The following is a 22,978-nucleotide window of genomic DNA, read 5'->3' on the forward strand; positions in this document are numbered from 1 at the left end:
AGGTTGTGCCAGTTAGCTTTCGTATGATATTGTTTCTAGCACCCACTTTTTGCTTGATGTTCAGGCAGTGCTTCTTGTAGGTCAGAGCACGGTCCAGAGTGACTCCTCCCAGGGATTTGGGTGTGTTGCAATGCTCCAATGGGATTCCTTCCCAGGTAATAATCCTCAGAGCTCAGGATGCTTGTCTGTTCTTGAGATGAAAAGCACATGTCTGTGTTTTAGATGGATTAGGGATCAGCTGGTTTTCCCTGTAATCGGCAGTAAGAGCACCTAAAGCTTTGGAGAGCTTCTGTTCAACCATCTCAAAACTCCCTGCTTGAGCGGTGATGGCACAATCATCAGCATAGATGAAACTCTCTGTCCCTTCTGGCAGTGGCTGGTCATTTGTGTAGATGTTGAGCATGGATGGAGCAAGCACGCTCCCCTGAGGCAAGCCATTCTTCTGTTTCCGCCATCTGCTTCTCTGGCCCTGGAAGTCAACAAAAAAGCTCCTGTTTTGTAGCAGGTTTCCTATGAGGCGGGTGAGGTGGTCGTCCTTTGTGATACTATACATTTTTCTCAGGAGGAGGCAGTGGTTCACAGTATCATAAGCCGCTGACAGGTCTATGAAGACATCGTATATGTTCGATATGTTTGGAATCAGCCCTTCCTTTTCGTACTTTTTGTCTGAAAATGGTTTCTTTGAACTGATCACAACCAGGTAGCCAATGGGAATTGTTCTTTAAAGTGTCCATTGAAACTGCTTTATCGCACAAAGCAAACTGGGTTGTTTGGCTGTTTGTTTTGCAGCACTGTCCAGTTTTCGTCTTGCCGAAGCTAGAATATCAAGCCTTCTATGGAGCGGAAGCATTGACCGAAGGCGAGGTGTGTCGGCTGTGGATGGAGGGCTTGCTGCATTCCAACACTTCATACACAATTGGTACGTTCAGGTCTGATTGAAATATAACTTCTTTCTCCTCCTCTTCTGTTTCTTCTTCCTCTACTTCCTCTTCTTGTTCCTCCTCTTTTCCTTCTTTCTCCTCCTCTACTTCTTCTTCCTCTCCTTCTTCTTCTTGTTCCTCTTCTTCTCCTTCCTCTACTTCCTCTTCTTGTTCCTCCTCTTCTCCTTCTTTCTCCTCTACTTCTTCCTCTACTTCCTCTTCTTGTTCCTCCTCTTCTCCTTCTTTCTCCTCCTCTACTCCTTCCTCTTCTCCTTCTTCTTCTTGTTCCTCCTCTTTTTCTTCTTCCTCCTCCTCTACTTCTTCTTCCTCTACTTGCTCTTCTTGTTCCTCCTCTTCTCCTTCTGCCTCCTCCTCTACTTCTTCTTCCTCTACTTTCTCTTCTTGTTCCTCCTCTTCTCCTTCACTCTCCTCCTCTACTTCTTCCTCTTTTTGTTTCTCCTCTTCTCCTTCTTTCTCCTCTATTTCCTCTTCTCCTTCTTCTTCTTGTTCCTCCTCTTCTCCTTTCTCCTCCTCTACTTCTTCCTCTACTTGCTCTTCTTGTTCCTCCTCTTCTCCTTCTTTCTCCTCCTCTACTTCTTCCTCTACTTCGTCTTCTTGTTCCTCTTCTCCTTCTTTCTCCTCCTCTACTTCTTCCTCTACTTCCTCTTCTTGTTCCTCCTCTTCTCCTTCTTTCTCCTCTACATCTTCCTCTTTTTCTTTTCCTTCTTCCTCCTCCTTCTTACTCCTCTACTTCCTCTTCTTGTTCCTCCTCTTCTCCTTCTTCCTCATCTTCTACTTCTTCCTCTGCTCCTTCCTCTTCTTGTTCCTCATCTTCTTCCTTCCTTCTTCCTGCTTCTTCTTTCTCTTCTCCTTCCTCTTTTTCGTCCTCCTCTTCTTCTATTTATTTATATCCCGCTTTTGTCCCTTGATTTGGACCTAAGGTGACTCACAACATTTAAAAAACAACTGCAGTTTAAAATCTACGACATCTCTTCTTCTTCCTCCTCCTCCTCTAATTCTTCTGTCTCCTCTTCTTCCTCTTCTTCCTCTTCTATTTATTTAAATCCCACTTTTGTCTCTTGATTAGAACCTAAATGGACTAACAACATTTAAAAAAAACATTGCAGTTTAAAATCTACAACATCTCTTCTTCTCCTTTTCCAACTTCCTCTTCTTCCTCTTCTTTTCTTCTATTTATTTATATCCCGCTTTTGTTCATTAATTTGGACCCAAAGGGACTCACGACATTAAAAAAAGCCACTGCAGTTTTAAATCTACATCTCTTATTTCTCTTTTTCTCTTCTTCCTCTTCTTCTTTTTCCTCCTCTACCTCTTTTTCTTCTTCCTATTCTTCTATTTGTTTATATCCTGTTTTGTCTTCTGATTTGTACCCAAAGGGGCTCACAACATTTTAAAAAAACTGCCATTTAAAATCTACAACATCTCTTCTTCTCCTTCTTCCTTTTCCTCTTCTTCCCTTTTTCCTTCTTCCTCTTCCTCCTCTTCTTCCTCTTCTTCCCCACTTCTTCCTCTTCTTTTTCTTCTTCCTTTTCTTTCTCCTCTTCTTCTATTTATTTATATCCGCTTTTGTCCTTTGATTTGGACCCAAATCATAGAATCATAGAATCAAAGAGTTGGAAGAGACCTCCTGGGCCATCCAGTCCAACCCCATTCTGCCAAGAAGCAGGAAAATTGCATTCAAAGCACCCCTGACGGAACTCACAACATCTTTAAAAACGACGGCAGCTTAAGATCTACAATATATACATATTGAAATACAGATTAACCATACTTAGATTAAGTTCCTTTTTTGTATGAGCCTAGCATAGTTTTCTCTAGGGCTGGGCGGTTTCGTTTCGTTAATTCATAATTCGTTAATAATTTGTTAATTTTTTCAATTACAAAACGATAACGAACCATTCTGGAGCAATTATTAAAAAAAACGAATTTTCAAAAACGTTTTGTAAATGCTTCGTATTTCGATATTGTATTCGTTTCGTTATTGTTTTGAGGTCGTTTCGTTATTATTTCCGCATGTCTGGGCCAGTTTTATGGTTTAATTAGTGAAAAAAAAATTATAATATCACACCAACAGTCAACAACAGAGGGAGAGGGAAGCTTCAGAAGGTTTTGGAGGTTTTTTAGCGTATTTCGCGGTCGCGTCCGCCATTAACGAATCGATTCGTTATTGTTTCGGAAATCGATTTGTTAATTTTTTACCATTTACGAAATTTCGTAAATATCGAACTTTTTAAAAGGAAAATTTTGTAATTATTTTAAATATCGAAACAAAAAAACCCCCCAAATACAAATCGATTTTAGAAACAAATTTTTCCGTTGTTACCCAGGCCTAGTTTTCTCTCTTTGTGTTTCTTCTATGCAGAATTCCCCCCCTCCTGCCGCTCTTTTTAAAAGCTGCACTAATTGTCCAGTTCCTTCCTTTAGAAATCAAAGCAACTTGGAACACATCCATAACAAAATGATACACATCCGCTCGGGTTGGTCCTGCATCCCATTGTAATTAAAAAACAATTTCATTGTTCAGTAGCAGAAGGTTCTAATATGGATTTCCATTATATAGAAGTTGCAACCATGAAGCGCTGTGATTTGTGACCTACCTCGAAGGATTAGTGGGTGAGCAGTCAATTTGTAAAACCAGGAAGATAGGCAAGCATTTGGTGGCTTCAGAAAGGCAGATTGGACTAAATTCTCAGACATGTTACATGACATGATCACATCGGTCACGCCAATCCCTGAGGAATACAAGCCCTTTATTGAAATCGTGAAAACCTGCTCACAGCATTGATACCGAGAGGCTGTAGAACCAACTACCTGCCGTGGATGTAGCGTACCTGGATTTCAGGAAGGCCTTCTTTGACAAGGTCCCTCATGACCTTCTGGCAAGGAAACTAGTCCAATGTGGGCGAGGCAAAACTACGGTGAGGTGGATCTGGAATTGGTTAAGTGGACGAACACAGAGAGTGCTCACTAATGCTTCCTCTTCATCTTGGAAAGAAGTGACCAGTGGAGTGCCGCAAGCAGGGTTCCCCCCTGGGCCCGGTCCTGTTCAACATCTTTATTAATGACTTAGATGAAGGGCTAGAAGGCAGGATCATCAAGTTTGCAGACGACACCAAATTGGGAGGGAGAGCCAATACTCCAGAGGACAGGAGCAGGATTCAAAACGATTTTGACAGATTAGAGAGATGGGCCAAAACTAACAAAATGAAGTTCAACAGTGACAAATGCAAGATACTCCACTTTGGCAGAAAAAATGAAATGCAAAGATACAGAATGGGGGACAATGCCTGGCTCAAGAGCAGGACGTGTGAAAAAGATCTTGGAGTCCTCGTGGACAACAAGTTAAACATGAGCCAGGAATGTGATGTGGCGGCAAAAGAAGCCAGTGGGATTTTGGCCTGCATCAATAGGAGCATAGTGTTTAGATCTAGGGAAGTCCTGCTCCCCATGCTCTATTCTGCTTTGGTTAGACCACACCTGGAATATTGTGTCCAATTCTGGGCACCACAGTTCAAGAGAGATATTGACAAGCTGGAATGTGTCCAGAGGAGGGTGACTCAAATGATCAAGGGTCTGGAGAACAAGCCCTATGAGGAGCGGCTTAGGGAACTGGGCATGTTTAGCCTGAAGAAGAGAAGGCTGAGAGGAGATATGATAGCCATGTATAAATATGTGAGAGGAAGCCACAGGGAGGAGGGAGCAAGCTTGTTTTCTGCTTCCCTGGAGACTAGGACGCAAGGGAACAATGGCTTCAAACTACAAGAGAGGAGATTCCATCTGAACATTAGGAAGAACTTCCTGACTGTGAGAGCCGTTGAGCAGTGGAACTCTCTGCCCCGGAGTGTGGTGGAGGCTCCTTCTTTGGAAGCTTTTAAGCAGAGGCTGGATGGCCATTTGTCAGGGGTGATTTGAATGCAATATTCCTGCTTCTTGGCAGAATGGGGTTGGACTGGATGGCCCAGGAGGTCTCTTCCAACTCTTTGATTCTATGATTCTATGATTCTATACCTTCAGGGCATTACTCCTGAAACAGCTGCCTTGTTGAAAACTACTACAGGCTCCACAACGAAGACCCATTTAGTGAGCAAGCCCTTCAGGCATCGCAGAGCATGGTGTCCTCCATCTCTGAAGCCAAGAAAGAACAGTGGATCAAGCTGATCACAGAGGTCGACATGGGCAGGAGCAGCCAGAAGGCGTGGAGGCTGCTGAGACGGCTGAGCAACGACGCCTCACAAACTCAAACCCATGCCAACATAAAGGCAGATCAGAAAGCACACCAACTCTTGAAGAATGGGAAACTCAACCTTGCCACCAAAGTAGGAAAGAAACCAATAGCCAGACAACCAGAGATTGAGAACAACAACCTCCATGAACGCTTTACATCTACTGAATTGGACATGGCTCTCAATAAATGTAAGAATGGCAAAGCAGCTGGCTTGGATGATCTACGGATGGAACAAATCAAGAACTTTGGTCCAAAAGCAAGGCGCTGGCTGCTGGAGCTGATGAACAACTGCACTGCATCCTGTCAGATCCCCAAAACCTGGAGGAAAGCAAGAGTCATCGCCATCTTGAAGCCAGGCAAAGACCGTAATGACCCAAAAAGCTACAGACCAATCTCCCTGTTGTGCCACCTCTACAAAGCTCTGGAGATACTTATTTTGCATAGAATTGTGGAAAAAATAGACCCATGTCTGATTCCAGAGCAATCTGGCTTCAGGAAAGGCAAAAGCTGCACATTGCAAGTGCTAAACCTGACTCAAAGATGGCTTTGAAAGGCAGCAGATCACAGGAGCTGTCTTCATAGACTTGTCAGCAGCCTATGAGACTGTGAACCACCGCCTCCTCCTGAGAAAAATGTATAATGTCACAAAGGACTACCACCTCACCCGCCTCATAGGAAACCTGCTACAAAACAGGAGCTTTTTTCTTGAGTTCCAGGGCCAGAGAAGCAGAGGGCGGAAACAGAAGAACGGCCTGCCTCAGGGGAGCGTGCTTGCTCCATCCATGTTCAACATCTACACAAATCATAGAATCATAGAATCAAAGAGTTGGAAGAGACCTCCTGGGCCATCCAGTCCAACCCCATTCTGCCAAGAAGCAGGAATATTGCATTCAAATCACCCCTGACAGATGGCCATCCAGCCTCTGTTTCAAAGCTTCCAAAGAAGGAGCCTCCACCACACTCCGGGGCAGAGAGTTCCACTGCTGAACGGCTCTCACAGTCAGGAAGTTCTTCCTCATGTTCAGATGGAATCTCCTCTCTTGTAGTTTGAAGCCATTGTTCCATTGCGTCCTAGTCTCCAAGGAAGCAGAAAACAAGCTTGCTCCCTCCTCCTCCCTGTGGCTTCTTCTCACATATTTATACATGGCTATCGTATCCCCTCTCGGCCTTCTCTTCTTTAGGCTAAACATGCCCAGCTCCTTAAGCTGCTCCTCATAGGGCTTGTTCTCCAGACCTTTTATCATTTTAGTCGCTCTCCTCTGGACACATTCCAGCTTGTCAATATCTCTCTTGAATTGTGCTGCCCAGAATTGGACACAATATTCCAGGTGTGGTCTAACCAAAGCAGAATAGAGCATGGGGAGCAGGACTTCCCTAGATCTAGACACTAGTCTCCTCTTGAGGCAGGCCAACATCCCATTGGCTTTTTTTGCCGCCACGTCACATTGTTGGCTCATGTTTAACTTCCTGTACACGAGGACTCCAAGATCTTTTTCACACGTACTGCTCTCGAGCCAGGCACCCCCCATTCTGTATCTTTGCATTTCGTTTTTCCTGCCAAAGTGGAGTATCTTGCATTTGTCCCTGTTGAACTTCATTTTGTTAGTTTTGACCCATCTCTCTAATCCGTTGAGATCATTTTGAATCCTGCTCCTGTCCTCTGGAGTCTTGGCTCTCCCTCCCAATTTGGTGTCGTCTGCAAACTTGATGATCCTGCCTTCTAGCCCTTCATCTAAGTCATGAATAAAGATGTTGAACAGGACCGGGCCCAGGACGGAACCCTGCGGCACTCCGCTCGTCACTTCTTTCCAGGATGAAGAGAAAGCATTGGTGAGCACCCTCTGGGTTCGTCCATTTAACCAATTCCAGATCCACCTCACCGTAGTTTTGCCTAGCCCACATTGGACTAGTTTCCTTGCCAGAAGGTCATGGGGGACCTTGTCAAAGAAGGCCTTCCTGAAATCCAGGTACGCTACATCCACGGCATTCCCCGCATCTACCCAGCTTGTAACTCTATCGAAGAAAGAGATCAGATGAGTCTGGCATGACTTGTTTTTGATAAATCCATGTTGACTATTAGCGATGACTGCATTTGTTTCTAAGTGTTTGCAGACCGCTTCCTTAACAATCTTTTCCAGAATCTTGCCCGGTATCGACGTGAGGCTGACCGGACGGTAGTTGTTTGGGTCATCCTTTTTTCCCTTCTTGAAGATTGGGACCACATTGGCCCTCCTCCAATCTGCTGGAACTTCTCCCGTTCTCCAAGGACTCTCAAAGATGATTGCCAGTGGTTCCGAAATGACTTCCGCTCGTTCCTTCAATACTCTGGGGTGTCGTTGATCTGGCCCTGAAAGGGGACTTGGACTCATTGAGAGCGGCCAGGTATTCCTGTACGACTTCTTTCCCAATTTGGGGTTGGATGTCCTCAAATCCCTCATCCACTCCGTCTTGCTGAGGTTGAAGATGACTTTCTTTTTGTAGAACCAACGACCTTCAGGGCATTACTCCTGAAACAGCTGCCTTGTTGGAAAAGTATTACAGGCTCCACAATGAAGATCCATTTAGTGAGCAAACCCTTCAGGCAGCGCAGAGCATTGTGTCCTCCATCTCTGAAGCCAAGAAAGGACAGCGGATCAAGCTGATCACAGAGGTCGACATGGGCAGGAGCAGCCAGAAGGCGTGGAGGCTGCTGAGATGGCTGAGCAATGACCCCTCACAAACTAATACCCATGCCAATATAAAAGCAGATCGGATAGCACACCAACTCTTGAAGAACGGGAAACCCAACCTTGCCACCAAAGTAGGAAAGAAACCAATAGCCAGACAACCAGAGATTGAGAACAACAACCTCCATGAACCCTTTACACCTACTGAATTGGACATGGCTCTCAATAAATGTAAGAATGGCAAAGCAGATGGCCTGGATGATCTACGGATGGAACACATCAAGAACTTTGGTCCAAAAGCAAGGCGCTGGTTGCTGGAGCTGATGAACAACTGCACTGCATCCTGTCAGATCCCCAAAATCTGGAGGAAAGCAAGAGTCATCGCCATCTTGAAGACAGGCAAAGACCGTAATGATCCAAAAAGCTACAGACCAATCTCCCTGCTGTGCCACCTCTACAAAGTTCTGGAGAGACTTATTTTGCATAGAATTATGGAAAATACAGACCCCTGTCTGATCCCACAGCAAGCCGGCTTCAGAAAAGGCAAAAGCTGCACATCGCAAGTGCTGAACCTGACTCAGCACATAGAAGATGGCTTTGAAAGGCAGCAGATCACAGGAGCTGTCTTCATAGACCTCTCAGCGGCTTATGATACCGTAAACCACCACTTCCTCCTCAGAAAATGTATAATTTCACAAAGGACGACCACCTCACCTGCCTCATAGGAAACCTGCTACAAAACAGGAGCTTTTTTGTTGAGTTCAAGGGCCAGAGAAGCAGATGGCGGAAACAGAAGAACGTCCTGCCTCAGGGGAGCGTGCTTGCTCCATCCATGTTCAACATCTACACCAATGACCAGCCACTGCCAGAAGGGGCAGAGAGATTCATCTATGCTGATGATCATGCCATCACCGCTCAAGCAGGGAGCTTTGAGATGGTTGAACAGAAGTTCTCCAAAGCTCTAGGCGCTCTTACTGCCTATTACAGGGAAAACCAGCTGATTCCTAATCCATCTAAAACACAGACATGTGCCTTTCATCTCAAGAACAGACAAGCATCCTGAGCTCTGAGGATGATTACCTGGGAAGGAATCCCACTGGAGCATTGCAGCACACCCAAATACCTGGGAGGAGTCACTCTGGACCGTGCTGTGACCTACAAGAAGCACTGCCTGAACATCAAGCAAAAAGTGGGTGCCAGAAACAATATCATACGAAAGCTGACTGGCACAACCTGGGGATCACAACCAGACACAGTGAAGACATCTGCCCTTGCGCTATGCTACTCTGCTACTGAGTATGCATGCCCAGTGTGGAACACATCTCACCACACTAAAACAGTAGATGTGGCTCTTAATGAGACTTGCTGCATTATCACGGGGTGTCTGCGTCCTACACCACTGGAGAAATGACACTGCTTAGCCGGTATTGCACCACCTGACATCCGCCGGGAAGTGGCAGCCAACAGTGAAAGGACCAAGGCAGAGACATCTCCAGCTCATCCCCTGTTTGGGTATCAGCCAGCACGTCAACGACTCAAATCAAGAAATAATTCTCTAAGATCTATAAAGACACACGCTGGAACACCTCAGCAAGCAAGAGTCCAAAAGTGGCAGGCTCAAACCCAGAACCTCAACCAATGGCTGAGACCAAATGAGAGACTCTCCCCTGGGCACACAAGACTGGGCGACTTGGAAGGCGCTGAACAGACTGCGCTCGGGCACCACGAGATGCAGAGCCAACCTCAAGAAATGGGGCCACAAAGTGGAATCCACGACATGCGAGTGCGGAGAAGAGCCAACCACTGACCACCTGCTGCAATGCAACCTGAGCCCTGTCACATGATGTACAATGGAGGACCTTCTTGCAGCAACACCAGAGGCACTCCAAGTGGCCAGATACTGCTCAAAGGACGTTTACTAAACTACCAAGCTTGCAAACTCTGTTTTGTCTGTTTGTTAAAAATTTGTTAAAAATGTAATACAATTGTCTGGTTGATACTGACATGATAAATAAATTATTATTATTATCATCATCATCATCATCCTCAAGCCACAATACCCTGATGGAGGATTTGGTGAGAAACAGAAGCCGGGCCTTTGTTGGACCTGTGAAAACATTACGTTGAATGAAGTGTTTGTCTAAAGTTTATGCAGCTTAAGAGCGTATTCTTGTTGGACGTGAACCTCAAACAAAGCACAATGGAGCTCCACAAAGTGGGAGAGTTTGCAGGCCAGTGATATGGCCGGCCGGGACTTGAGATAAAGTTACTGTTTAAATATTTCCTCCACCTCTGTGTACACACAGTCAAGTGAATGGAAGCAGTCAGGAGAAACCACACCAAACACTCAGTGCAGAATCATGCAGTCATAGAGTTGGAAGAGACCTCCTGGGCCATCCAGTCCAACCCCATTCTGCCAAGCAGCAGGAATATTGCATTCAAATCACCCCTGACAGATGGCCACCCAGCCTCTGTTTAAAAGCTTCCAAAGAAGGAGCCTCCACCACACTCCGGGGCAGAGAGTTCCACTGCTGAACGGCTCTCACAGTCAGGAAGTTCTTCCTTATGTTCAGACGGAAACTCCTCTCTTGTAGTTTGAAGCCATTGTTCCTTGTCCTAATCGTTTTGTGCTTTAGCCTTGCGGACCTTTTCACTACAGATGTTGGCTATTTGTTTGAATTCTTCTTTGGTGATTTCTCCCCTTTTCCACTTCTTGTGCATGTCTCCTCCTCTGAACGGCTGAATGGCTATCACAGTCAGGAAGTTCTCCCTCGTGTTCAGACGGAATCTCCTCTCTTGTAGTTTGAAGCCATTGTTCCATTGCGTCCTAGTCTCCAGGGAAGCAGAAAACAAGCTTGCTCCCTCCTCCCTGTGGCTTCCTCTCACATATTTATACATGGCCATCATTGATGTCTCCTTTCAGTCTTCTCAACAAGTTAAGCATGAGCCAGCAATGTGATGTGGCGGCAAAAAAAGCCAATGGGATTTTGGCCTGCGTCGATAGGAGCCTAGTGTCTAGATCCAGGGAAGTCATTCTCCCCATGCTCTATTCTGCTTTGGTTAGACCACACCTGGAATATTGTGTCCAATTCTGGGCACCACAATTCAAGAGAGATATTGACAAGCTGGAATGTGTCCAGAGGAGGGCAACTAAGATGATCAAGGGTCTGGAGAACAAGCCCTATGAGGAGCGGCTTAAGGAGCTGGGCATGTTTAGCCTGAAGAAGAGAAGGCTGAGAGGAGATATGATAGCCATGTATAAATATGTGAGAGGAAGCCACACTGAGTAGGAGGGAGCAAGCTTGTTTTCTGCTTCCCTGGAGACTAGGACGCAATGGAACAATGGCTTCAAACTACAAGAGAGGAGATTCCATCCGAACATGAGGAAGAACTTCCTGACTGTGAGAGCCGTTCAGCAGTGGAACTCTCTGCCCCGGAGTGTGGTGGAGGCTCCTTCTTTGGAAGCTTTTAAACTGAGGCTGGATGGCCATCTGTCAGGGGTGATTTGAATGCAATATTCCTGCTTCTTGGCAGAATGGGGTTGGACTGGATGGCCCAGGAGGTCTCTTCCAACTCTTTGCTTCGATGTAGGTGAACTATACATCCCAGCAAATACAACTCCCAAATGTCAAGATTCTATTTTCCCCAAACTCCACCAGTATTCACATTTGGGCATATTGAGTATTAGTGTAGAGTTTGGTCCAGATCCATCATAGTTTGAGTCCAGAGTGATCTCTGGATGTTGGTGAACTACAACTCCAAAACCAAAGGACACTGCCCAGTAAACCCTTCCAATATTTTCTGTTGCTCATGGAAGAACTGTGTGCCAAGTTTGGTCCAATTCTATCATTGGTGGAGTTCCGAATGCTCTTTGATTGTAGGTGAACTATAAATCCCAAATGACAAAATCATTTTTTTTGAGTGAAGGACGTACATTGGGTTGTTAGGTGTCTTGTGTCCAAATTTAGTGTCCATTCGCCCAGTGGTTTTTGAGTTCTGTCAATCCCACAAACTGACATTACATTTTTATTTATATAGAATATATATTATTATTATATTTTGGAATTGCTGCATCTTCCTCGTGCACTTCCTTCCTCATTTTCACCACTTCCTTCCTTCCTTCTTTGCAGGTCATATCGATGCCTTAACGTCCAATCTTTTCCTACTTGAACAATTCCCTGCCGAAGGGTTGAAGAAAAGATTTGGAACATTTAAGTGAGTAGCACCTCCTTCCTTTTTGAATGGAAGACCCATCTAGCCCTCCCAATGTTTTGGAAAACCAGGATCTCCCTAATTTTTTGGAGAAAAATGGCATTCACAACCCATTATTTTACTCTATTATTATTTATTTTACTTATTATTATTACATTTATTATTTTTTGTATTATTATTTTATTTCATTTATTATACATTTCTATTATTACTATTACATTTCCATTACTTTACTTTTATTATATTTATTATGTTTATTATTTTACTCTCTTATTACTCTTACTATTACATTTCCATTACTTTACTCTTTTATTATATTTATTATGTTTATTATTTTACTCTCTTATTACTCTTACTATTACATTTCCATTACTTTACTCTTTTATTATATTTATTACATTTATTATTTTACTCTATTATTACTCTTACTATTACATTACCATTATTTTGCTCTTTTATTACATTTATTACGTTTATTATTTTACTCTCTTATTACTCTTACTATTACATTTCCATTATTTTACTCTTTTATTATATTTATTACGTTTATTATTTTACTCTATTATTACTCTTACTATCACATTTCCATTATTTTACTCTTTTATTATATTTATTACGTTTATTATTTTACTCTCTTATTACTCTTACTATTACATTTCCATTATTTTACTCTTTTATTATATTTATTACGTTTATTAATTTATTATTACTCTTACTATTACATTTCCATTATTTTACTCTTTTATTATATTTATTACGTTTATTATTTTACTCTCTTATTACTCTTACTATTACATTTCCATTATTTTACTCTTTTATTATATTTATTACGTTTATTATTTTACTAGCTTATTACTCTTACTATTACATTTCCATTACTTTACTCTTTTATTATATTTATTACATTTATTATTTTACTCTATTATTACTCTTGCTATTACATTACCATTATTTTGCTCTTTTATTACATTTATTACGTTTATTATTTTACTCTATTATTACTCTTACTATCACATTTCCATTATTTTACTCTTTTATTATATTCGTTACGTTTATTATTTTACTCTCTTATTACTCTTACTATTACATTTCCATTATTTTACTCTTTTATTATATTCATTACGTTTATTATTTTACTCTCTTATTACTCTTACTATTACATTTCCATTATTTTACTCTTTTATTATATTCGTTACGTTTATTATTTTACTCTCTTATTACTCTTACTATTACATTTCCATTATTTTACTCTTTTATTATATTCATTACGTTTATTATTTTACTCTATTATTACTCTTACTATTACATTTCCATTATTTTACTCTTTTATTATATTTATTACGTTTATTATTTTACTCTATTATTACTCTTACTATCACATTTCCATTATTTTACTCTTTTATTATATTTATTACGTTTATTATTTTACTCTCTTATTACTCTTACTATTACATTTCCATTATTTTACTCTTTTATTATATTTATTACGTTTATTAATTTACTCTATTATTACTCTTACTATTACATTTCCATTATTTTACTCTTTTATTATATTTATTACGTTTATTATTTTACTCTCTTATTACTCTTACTATTACATTTCCATTATTTTACTCTTTTATTATATTTGTTACGTTTATTATTTTACTCTATTATTACTCTTACTATTACATTTCCATTATTTTACTCTTTTATTATATTTATTACGTTTATTAATTTATTATTACTCTTACTATTACATTTCCATTATTTTACCCTTTTATTATATTTATTATGTTTATTACTTTACTCTATTATTACTCTTACTATTACATATCCATTATTTTACCCTTTTATTATATTTGTTACGTTTATTATTTTACTCTATTATTACTCTTACTATTACATTTCCATTACTTTACTCTTTTATTATATTTATTACGTTTATTAATTTACTCTATTATTACTCTTACTATTACATTTCCATTATTTTACTCTTTTATTATATTTATTATGTTTATTATTTTACTCTATTATTACTCTTACTATTACATATCCATTATTTTACCCTTTTATTATATTTGTTACGTTTATTATTTTACTCTATTATTACTCTTACTATTACATATCCATTATTTTACCCTTTTATTATATTTATTATGTTTATTATTTTACTCTATTATTACTCTTACTATTACATATCCATTATTTTACCCTTTTATTATGTTTATTACGTTTATTATTTTACTCTATTATTACTCTTACTATTACATTTCCATTACTTTACTCTTTTATTATATTCATTACGTTTATTATTTTACTCTATTATTACTCATACTATTACATTTCCATTATTTTACTCTTTTATTATGTTTATTACGTTTATTATTTTACTCGGTTTATATTCGGGTCGGCTTGAGTGTATACGGTGTATCCACATGTACTTATGCAAGGCACTTTGGTTTTTCAGTTGTTAGACTGATAGCCTAGTTGTTCCAGCGAGTGTCTCTGTAGATCTTAGAAAACTATGTCTTGATTTAAGTCGTTGACGTGCTGGCTGATACCCAAACAGGGAATGAGCTGGAGATGTCTCTGCCTTGGTCCTTTCACTGTTGGCTGCTCCTTCCCGGCGGATATCAGGTGGTGCAATACCGGTTAAGCAGTGTAATTTCTCCAGTGGTGTAGGGCGCAAACACCCCGTGATAATGCGGCATGTCTCATTAAGAGCCACATCCACTGATTTAGCGTGGTGAGATGTGTTCCACACTGAACATGCATATTCAGCAGCAGAGTAGCAAAGCGCAAAGGCAGATGTCTTCATTGTGTCTGGTTGTGATCCCCAGGTTGTGCCAGTCAGTTTTTGTTTGATATTGTTTCTAGCACCCACGTTTTGCTTAATATTCAGGCAGTGTTTCTTGTAGGTCAGAGCACGGTCCAGAGTGACTCCCAAGTATTTGGGTACGCTGCAATGCTCCAGTGGGATCCCTTCCCAGTTCGTCCTCAGAGCTTGGGATGCTTGTCTGTTCTTGAGATGAAATGCACATGTCTGTGTTTTAGATGGGTTAAGAATCAGCTGGTTTTCCTTGTAATAGACAGTAAGAGCACCTAGAGCTTCTGTTCAACCATCTCAAATCTCCCTGCTGGAGCGGTGATGGCACGATCGTCAGCATAGATGAAACTCTCTGTCCCTTCTGGCAGTGGCTGGTCATTTGTGTAGATGTTGAACACGGATGGAGCAAGCACGCTCCCCTGAGGCAGGCCGTTCTTCTGTTTCCGCCATCTGCTTCTCTGGCTCTGGAACTCAACAAAAAAGCTCCTGTTTTGTAGCAGGTTTCCTATGAGGCGGGTGAGGTGGTCGTTATGTTATACATTTTTCTCAGGAGGAGGCGGTGGTTCACAGTCTCATAAGCCACTGACAGGTCTATGAAGATTGCTCCTGTGATCTGCTGCCTTTCAAAGCCATCTTCTATGTGCTGAGTCAGGTTCAGCACTTGCGATGTGCAGCTTTTGCCTTTCCTGAAGTCAGCTTGCTGTGGGATCAGACAGCGGTCTATTTTTTCCATAATTCTATGCAGAATAAGTCTCCAGAACTGTGTAGAGGTGGCACAACAGGGAGATCGGTCTATAGCTTTTTGGATCATTATGGTCTTTGCCTGGCTTCAAGATGGCGATGACTCTTGCTTTCCTCCAGATTTTGGGGATCTGACAGGATGCAGTGCAGTTGTTCATCAGCTCCAGGAGATGGTAGCAGGGTATAAATAAAAGATTATTATTATTATTATTATTATTATTATTATTATCTCTTTGCAATAAAAATTATAAGGGGGAAAAATACTCTTTTCACGTACTTATTGCTACTAAACGGCAACAACAATAATATTATTCCTCTTTGCCCAGGCCAGCAAATTCACTGAATATTCTCCAACATATCTTGAAGATAGTGACTGGGTATGTATTTCCGTTGTCTCTGTTAGTATGTAAAGTAAATACATGGTTAGACTTCTGGCTGTTTCCAATCGTGACACTTTTCCTTAGTTTGCAGGAGGGCTCCTACCTCTTGGCTCATGCGGCCGGGGACTCGTGCGTTTCCATCTATAAAAGCTCTCCAGACAAAGCCAACAGAAGGACGTACAACTTGCACGCGGCTCATTCCGACCTTCCTGGCGTCCCGGCGTCTCTTTCGGTCCCCTGGATCCCACTGGACCCTAATGTCCCTTTGCCGTATCACTTTGTCCAAGGGAGGGTCCCATGCACGTTCCCTCCGATGCCGCCGCATGCCTCAAAGAACCAGAAGGTGAGACTAGGATGACGACAAGGGAGCTCAAGCCAGGGCTGCTTTGTGTTTACAAACTCCAATCTAAAATCAATGGGAAGTAATAGTAATAATAATAATAATAGTAATAATAATAATAATAATAATAATTTATTTATCGAGTCATCAGCAACCAGTCAATTATATTACATTCAATTATATTACAATTATATTGAATTATATTGAATTATTACAATTATATTATACAATTATATTATATTATTACAATTATATTGAATTATATTGAATTATTACAATTATATTGAATTATATTCAATTCAATTATATTACAGTCAATTATATTACATTTCTAACAGAACAAAGCAAACGAAACAGACAAAATACAAAATACAGAATATAAAATTTGTGAGTTTGGTAGTTGATTAAATGTCCTCTGACCAGTATCTGCCCACTTGGAGTGCTTCCGGTGTTGCTGCAAGAAGGTCCTCCCTTGTGCATCATGTGGCAGGGCTCAGGTTGCATTGCAACAGGTGGTCAGTGGTGTGCTCTCCTCCACACTCGCATGTCGCAGATTCCACTTTGTGGCCTCATCTCTGAAGGTTGGCTCTGCATCTTGTGGTGCCAGAGCGCAGTCCATTCAGCGCCTTCCAAGTCGCCCAGTCCTCTGTGTGCCCAGGGGGGAGTCTCTCATTTGGTATCAGCCATTGGTTGAGGTTCTGGATTTGAGCCTGCCACTTTTGCACTCTCGCTTGCTGAGGGGTTCCACGAGTGTCTCTGTAAATCTTAGAAAACTATGTCTTGATTTAAGTCATTGACGTGCTGGCTGAGACCCAAACAGGGGATGAGCTGGAGATGTCTCTGCCTTGGTCCTTTCACTATTGGCTGCTCCTTCCCTGCGGATGTCAGGTGGTGCAATACGTGCTAAGCAGTGTAATTTCTCCAGTGGTGTAGGGCGCAGACACCCCGTGATAATGCGGCATTTCTCATTAAGAGCCACGTCCACTGTTTTAGTGTGGTGAGATGTGTTCCACACTGGGCATGCGTACTCAGCAGCAGAGTAGCACAGCGCAAGGGTAGATGTCTTCACTGTGTCTGGTTGTGATCCCCAGGTTGTGCCAGTCAGCTTTCGTATGATATTGTTTCTAGCACCCACTTTTTGTTTGATGTTCAGGCAGTGCTTCCTGTAGGTCAGAGCACGGTCCAGAATGACTCCTCCCAGGTATGTGGGTGCGCTGCAATGCTCCCGTGGGATTCCTTCCCAGGTAATAATCCTCAGAGCTCGGGATGCTTCTCTGTTCTTAAGGTGAAAGGCACATGTCTGTGTTTTAGATGGATTAGGGATCAGCTGGTTTTCCCTGTAATAGGCAGTAAGAGCACCTAGAGCTTCGGAGAGCTTCTGTTCTACCATCCCAAAGCTCCCTGCTTGAGCAGTGATGGCACGGTCATCAGTAACTTGCTTGTGGTTGCTTCTGTATTGATAATAATAATAATAATAATAATAATAATAATAATAATAAAATAGAGAAAAATAATAAATGTAAATAATAATAATAATAAATAGAGAAAAATAATACATGTAATATAAACAATAATAAATAGGGAAAAATAATAAATGCAATAATAATAATAAATAGAGTACAATAATAAAGGTAATAAAATAATACTAATAACAGAGTAAAATATTAAATAATTCCACTCGAGTATAAACCAAGGGGAGCTTTTTCAGCCTAAAAAGGGGGCTGAAAAACTAGGCTTATACTCAAGTATATACAGTACTTCACAGCGCGTCTTTCTCCATCCTAATAATAACAACAACAACGCTGTGAATTTTTAATGTTTCTACATTCAGTGACATCAGTTTATTTTTTTTATTTTTTATACTCATACTAGCTGTACCCACCATGCGTTGCTGTGGCCAACCTTCCCTCCCTCTTTCTCTCCTCCTTTCTTTCTCTCCTTCCTTCCCTCCCTCTTTCCTTCCTTCCCTCTTCTTCTTTCCCTCCTTCTTTCCTCCTTCTCTACCTGTTTATTTTCTCGCTTCCTTTGCTCTTTGGTTCCATCCTTCCTTGTCTCTTTCCTTCCTTCCCTCCCTCTTTCTCTCTTTCATTCCAACTCCTTCCCTCTTTCACTTATTTCAATCTCTCCCTCCTCTCCTTCCTTCCTTCTCTACCCTTATTTCTTTCCTTCTTTCTCTCCTTCCCTCCTTCTTTCCCTCTTTCTCCTCCTCCTCTCCTCTCTTCCTTCTCTACCTTTCTTTCCTTCTCTCCTTCTTATCCCTCTCTCTCTCCTTCCTTCCTTCCCTACCTGTTTTGTTTCTCACTTCCTTTGCTCTTTGGTTGCATCCTTCCTTTTCTCTTTCCTCCCTCCCTCCTTCTTCCTTCGTTCTCTACCTGTTTCTTTTCTTGCTTCCTTTGCTCTTTGGTTCCATCCTTCCTTGTCTCCTTCCTTCCTTCCCTCTTTCTCTCTTTCATTCCTTTTCTCTTTCCTTCCCTCTTTCACTTATTTCATTCTCTCCCTCCTTCTCTCCTTCCTTCCTTCTCTACCCTTCTTTCTTTCCTTCTTTATCTCCTTCCCTCCTTCTTTCCCTCCGCTCCTTCCTTCCTTCTCTACCCTTTTTTCTTTCCTTTTTTCTCTCCCTTCTTCTCTCCGTCCTTCCTTCTCTATCCTTCTTTCTTTCCTTCTTTTTCTCCTTCCCTCCTTTTTTCCCTCTTTCTCTTCTTCTTCCTTCCTTCTCTACCTTTCTTTCTTTCCTTCTCTCCTTCTTTCTCCCTCTGTCCTTCCTTCCTTCTCTACCCTTCTTTCTTTCCTTCCTTCTCTCCCTCCTTCCCTCCTTCCTTCCTTCCTTCTCCACCCTTCTTTCTTTCCTTCTTTATCTCCTTCCCTCCTTCTTTCCCTCCTTCTCTGCTTCCTTCCTTTTCTTTCCCTCCTTCTTTCCCTCCTTCTCTCCTTCCTTCCTATAATCCAGAAAGGCAACTTTTCCAAGCTCTGTTGAAGGATCACATCGAGCAAGTCAATACAAGCCTGGGATTTAGTATTGCACACCAAGTTCCTTCTTTCCCACAGTTTGGTTGGCTTCCTTTCTGCTTGCATTACGCCCAGAAGAGACGGAGGATGGATATATATATATATATATATATATATATATATATATATATAGTCTCCAACTGAGCTGTTTGGTTGACAGAGAAGGAGGAGAAGAAAGAAGCCACCCACATACAATTATATGTTTACGTCTGGAACATCAAAACAGTGTTTTGTGAACCTTAGAGCTAATTATATTGTGTCAGATCGAAAAGTACAAAGTTCTTATTTCTTAAATGGAACCAGAAAGAGTTCTCTGTATTTATACAATCAAACTTTTCCAACTTGAGACCCCTTTTAGAGGCCGGGCTTAGCACAGCGGGTTAAACCTCTATGCTGCTGTAAATCCTGCCAATCGAAAGGTGTGAAATGAAATAATAATAATAATAATAATAATAACAATTCTTACTGGCACAAGCAAGTAAAGGTGGTCCCAGTGGTGATCGGCACACCGGGTGCAGTGCCTAAAGACCTTGGCCTGCACTTAAACACAATTGGCGTTGACAAAATTACAACCTGCCAGCTGCAGAAGGCCACCTTACTGGGATCTTCACGCATTATTTGCCGATACATCACACAGTCCTAGACACTGTGATCCAAAACAACAGCCAGCAGAGTGTCTGCTGTGGACTCATCTTGTTGTGATAAGAAGAAGGAGGAGGAGGAGGAGGAGGAGGAGGAGGAGAAGAACAAGAAAGAGGAGGAGGAGGAGGAGAAGAAGAAGGAGGAGGAGAAGAAAGAGGAGGTGGAGGAGGAGGAGGAGGAGAACGAGAAGAAGATGAGGAAGAGGAAGAAGAGGAAGAGTAGAGAAGGAAGAAAGAGAGGGGGAGAAAGAAGGAGAGAAGGAAAGAAAGAAAGGTAGAGAAGGAAAGAAGGAGAGAAGGAGGGAGAGAAAGGAGGGAAGGAGAGAAAGAATCAAAGAATGGTAGAGATGGAAGGAAGGAGAGAAGGAGTGAGAGAATGAAATAAGTGAAAGAGGGAAGGAAGAAGAGAAGGAATGAAAGAGAGAAAGAGGGAGGGAGGGAAGGAAAGAGACAAGGAAGGATGGAACCAAAGAGCAAAAAAAGCGAGAAAAGAAACATGTAGAGAAGGAAGGAAGAAGGAAGCTGTTCAGCAGTGGAACTCTCTGCCCCGGAGTGTGGTGGAAGCTCCTTCTTTGGAAACTTTGAAACAGAGGCTGGATGGCCATCTGTCAGGGGTGATTTGAATGCAATATTCCTGCTTCTTGGCAGAATGGGGGTGGACTGGATGGCCCACGAGGTCCCTTCCAACTCTTTGATTCTATGATTCTATAAGAAGAAGAAATTATTATTATTGGGGACCCGGCACTGCCCGGGTTATTTGAGAAAGGAATTGTGGATCAAGGTTGGCCTTTATCTGTTATTTATATGGCTCGCAGTGCTCTCTGGAAGTTATTGAAGATACTGCGAGTCCCATCATCTGTGGTCCATCCTCCCCCAAACCTCACCAGAATATTGAGTTGGCCATGGGGGTTCGCTGTGCCAAGTTTGGTCTTTATTGGTATTTGGATGTGTGTCGCTGTGGTTTCAGGAAGTGAGCGAAGGTACTGCAAGTCCCATCATCCACCGTCCATCCTCCAAACAGCACCGGGATGTAGAGTGGCTCATGGGGGCTCTGTGTGTCAAGTTTGGTCTTGATCAGTCATTGGTTCAGGGTCACAGTGGTTTCAGTAAGTGAGTGAAGGTACTGCAAGTCCCATCATCCAAATTCCATCCTCCTTCAAACTGCAGCAGGATGTAGGGCTCTGTGTGCCAATTTGGTCTTGATTGGTCATTGGATGAGGGTCGCAGTGGTTTCAGTAAGTAAGTGAAGGTACTGCAAGTCCCATCATCCAAAGTCCCTCCTCCTTCAAACTGCAGCAGGATGTAGGGCTCTGTGTGCCAATTTGGTCTTGATTGGTCATTGGATGAGGGTCGTAGTGGTTTCAGTAAGTAAGTGAAGGTACTGCAAGTCCCATCATCCAAAGTCCCTCCTCCTTCAAACTGCAGCAGGATGTAGGGCTCTGTGTGCCAATTTGGTCTTGATTGGTCATTGGATGAGGGTCGCAGTGGTTTCAGTAAGTGAGTGAAGGTACTGCAAGTCCCATCATCCAAAGTCCATCCCCCTTAGAACTGCAGCAGGATGTAGGGCTCTGTGTGCCAATTTGGTCTTGATTGGTCATTGGATGAGGGTCGCAGTGGTTTCAGTAAGTGAGTGAAGGTACTGCAAGTCCCATCATCCAAAGTCCATCCTCCTTCAAACTGCAGCAGGATGTAGGGCTCTGTGTGCCAATTTGGTCTTGAGTGGTCATTGGATGAGGGTCGCAGCGGTTTCAGTAAGTGAGTGAAGGTACTGCAAGTCCCATCATCCAAAGTCCATCCTCCTTCAAACTGCAGCAGGATGTAGGGCTCTGTGTGCCAATTTGGTCTTGATTGGTCATTGGATGAGGGTCGCAGCGGTTTCAGTAAGTGAGTGAAGGTACTGCAAGTCCCATCATCCAAAGTCCATCCCCCTTAGAACTGCAGCAGGATGTAGGGCTCTGTGTGCCAATTTGGTCTTGATTGGTCATTGGATGAGGGTCGCAGTGGTTTCAGTAAGTGAGTGAAGGTACTGCAAGTCCCATCATCCAAAGTCCATCCTCCTTCAAACTGCAGCAGGATGTAGGGCTCTGTGTGCCAATTTGGTCTTGAGTGGTCATTGGATGAGGGTCGCAGCGGTTTCAGTAAGTGAGTGAAGGTACTGCAAGTCCCATCATCCAAAGTCTATCCTCCTTCAAACTGCAGCAGGATGTAGGGCTCTGTGTGCCAATTTGGTCTTGAGTGGTCATTGGATGAGGGTCGCAGTGGTTTCAGTAAGTGAGTGAAGGTACTGCAAGTCCCATCATCCAAAGTCCATCCTCCTTCAAACTGCAGCAGGATGTAGGGCTCTGTGTGCCAATTTGGTCTTGATTGGTCATTGGATGAGGGTCGCAGTGGTTTCAGTAAGTGAGTGAAGGTACTGCAAGTCCCATCATCCAAAGTCCATTCCCCTTAGATCTGCAGCAGGATGTAGGGCTCTGTGTGCCAATTTGGTCTTGATTGGTCATTGGATGAGGGTCGCAGTGGTTTCAGTAAGTAAGTGAAGGTACTGCACGTCCCATCATCCAAAGTCCCTCCTCCTTCAAACTGCAGCAGGATGTAGGGCTCTGTGTGCCAATATGGTCTTGATTGGTCATTGGATGAGGGTCGCAGTGGTTTCAGTAAGTAAGTGAAGGTACTGCAAGTCCCATCATCCATGGTCCACCCCCCCCCCCCCTTAGAACTGCATCAGGATGTAGAGTGGGCCATGAGTACTCTGTGTGCCAAGTTTGGGCCTGGTCTGTGATTTGTAGGGGCTACAATGTTCAGTGGGAAGTGAATCGGGTGAAGGTACTGCAAATCCCATCATTAGTGGCCTATCCTGCCCTGAACCACACCAGGTTTTAAAGTGGGCCATTGGGCCTCTGTGTACTCTTCTTTCTTTCCTTCTTTCTCTCCTTCCTTTCTTCTCTCCCTCCTTCTCTCCTTCCTTCTCTACCTTTCTTTCTTTATTTCTCTCCTTCCCTCTTTCTTTCCCTTCTTCT

General features: G+C 42.4%; 1 protein-coding gene across 1 annotated transcript in view; it reads left to right on the plus strand.

Annotated features, from left to right (window-relative positions):
* ICE2 (interactor of little elongation complex ELL subunit 2) overlaps positions 1-22,978 on the plus strand; it is a 74,660-nt gene that overhangs the window by 43,500 nt on the left and 8,182 nt on the right. The window contains exons 11-14 of the mRNA XM_067471238.1: positions 790-919; positions 11,963-12,047; positions 15,921-15,971; positions 16,059-16,317. Coding sequence (XP_067327339.1) covers positions 790-919; positions 11,963-12,047; positions 15,921-15,971; positions 16,059-16,317 — 525 coding nt within the window. The remainder of the gene's footprint in view (positions 1-789; positions 920-11,962; positions 12,048-15,920; positions 15,972-16,058; positions 16,318-22,978) is intronic.

The sequence above is a fragment of the Anolis sagrei genome, chromosome 9, assembly GCF_037176765.1.
Source record: "Anolis sagrei isolate rAnoSag1 chromosome 9, rAnoSag1.mat, whole genome shotgun sequence".
In the NCBI taxonomy this organism is placed as follows: Eukaryota; Metazoa; Chordata; class Lepidosauria; order Squamata; family Dactyloidae; genus Anolis; species Anolis sagrei.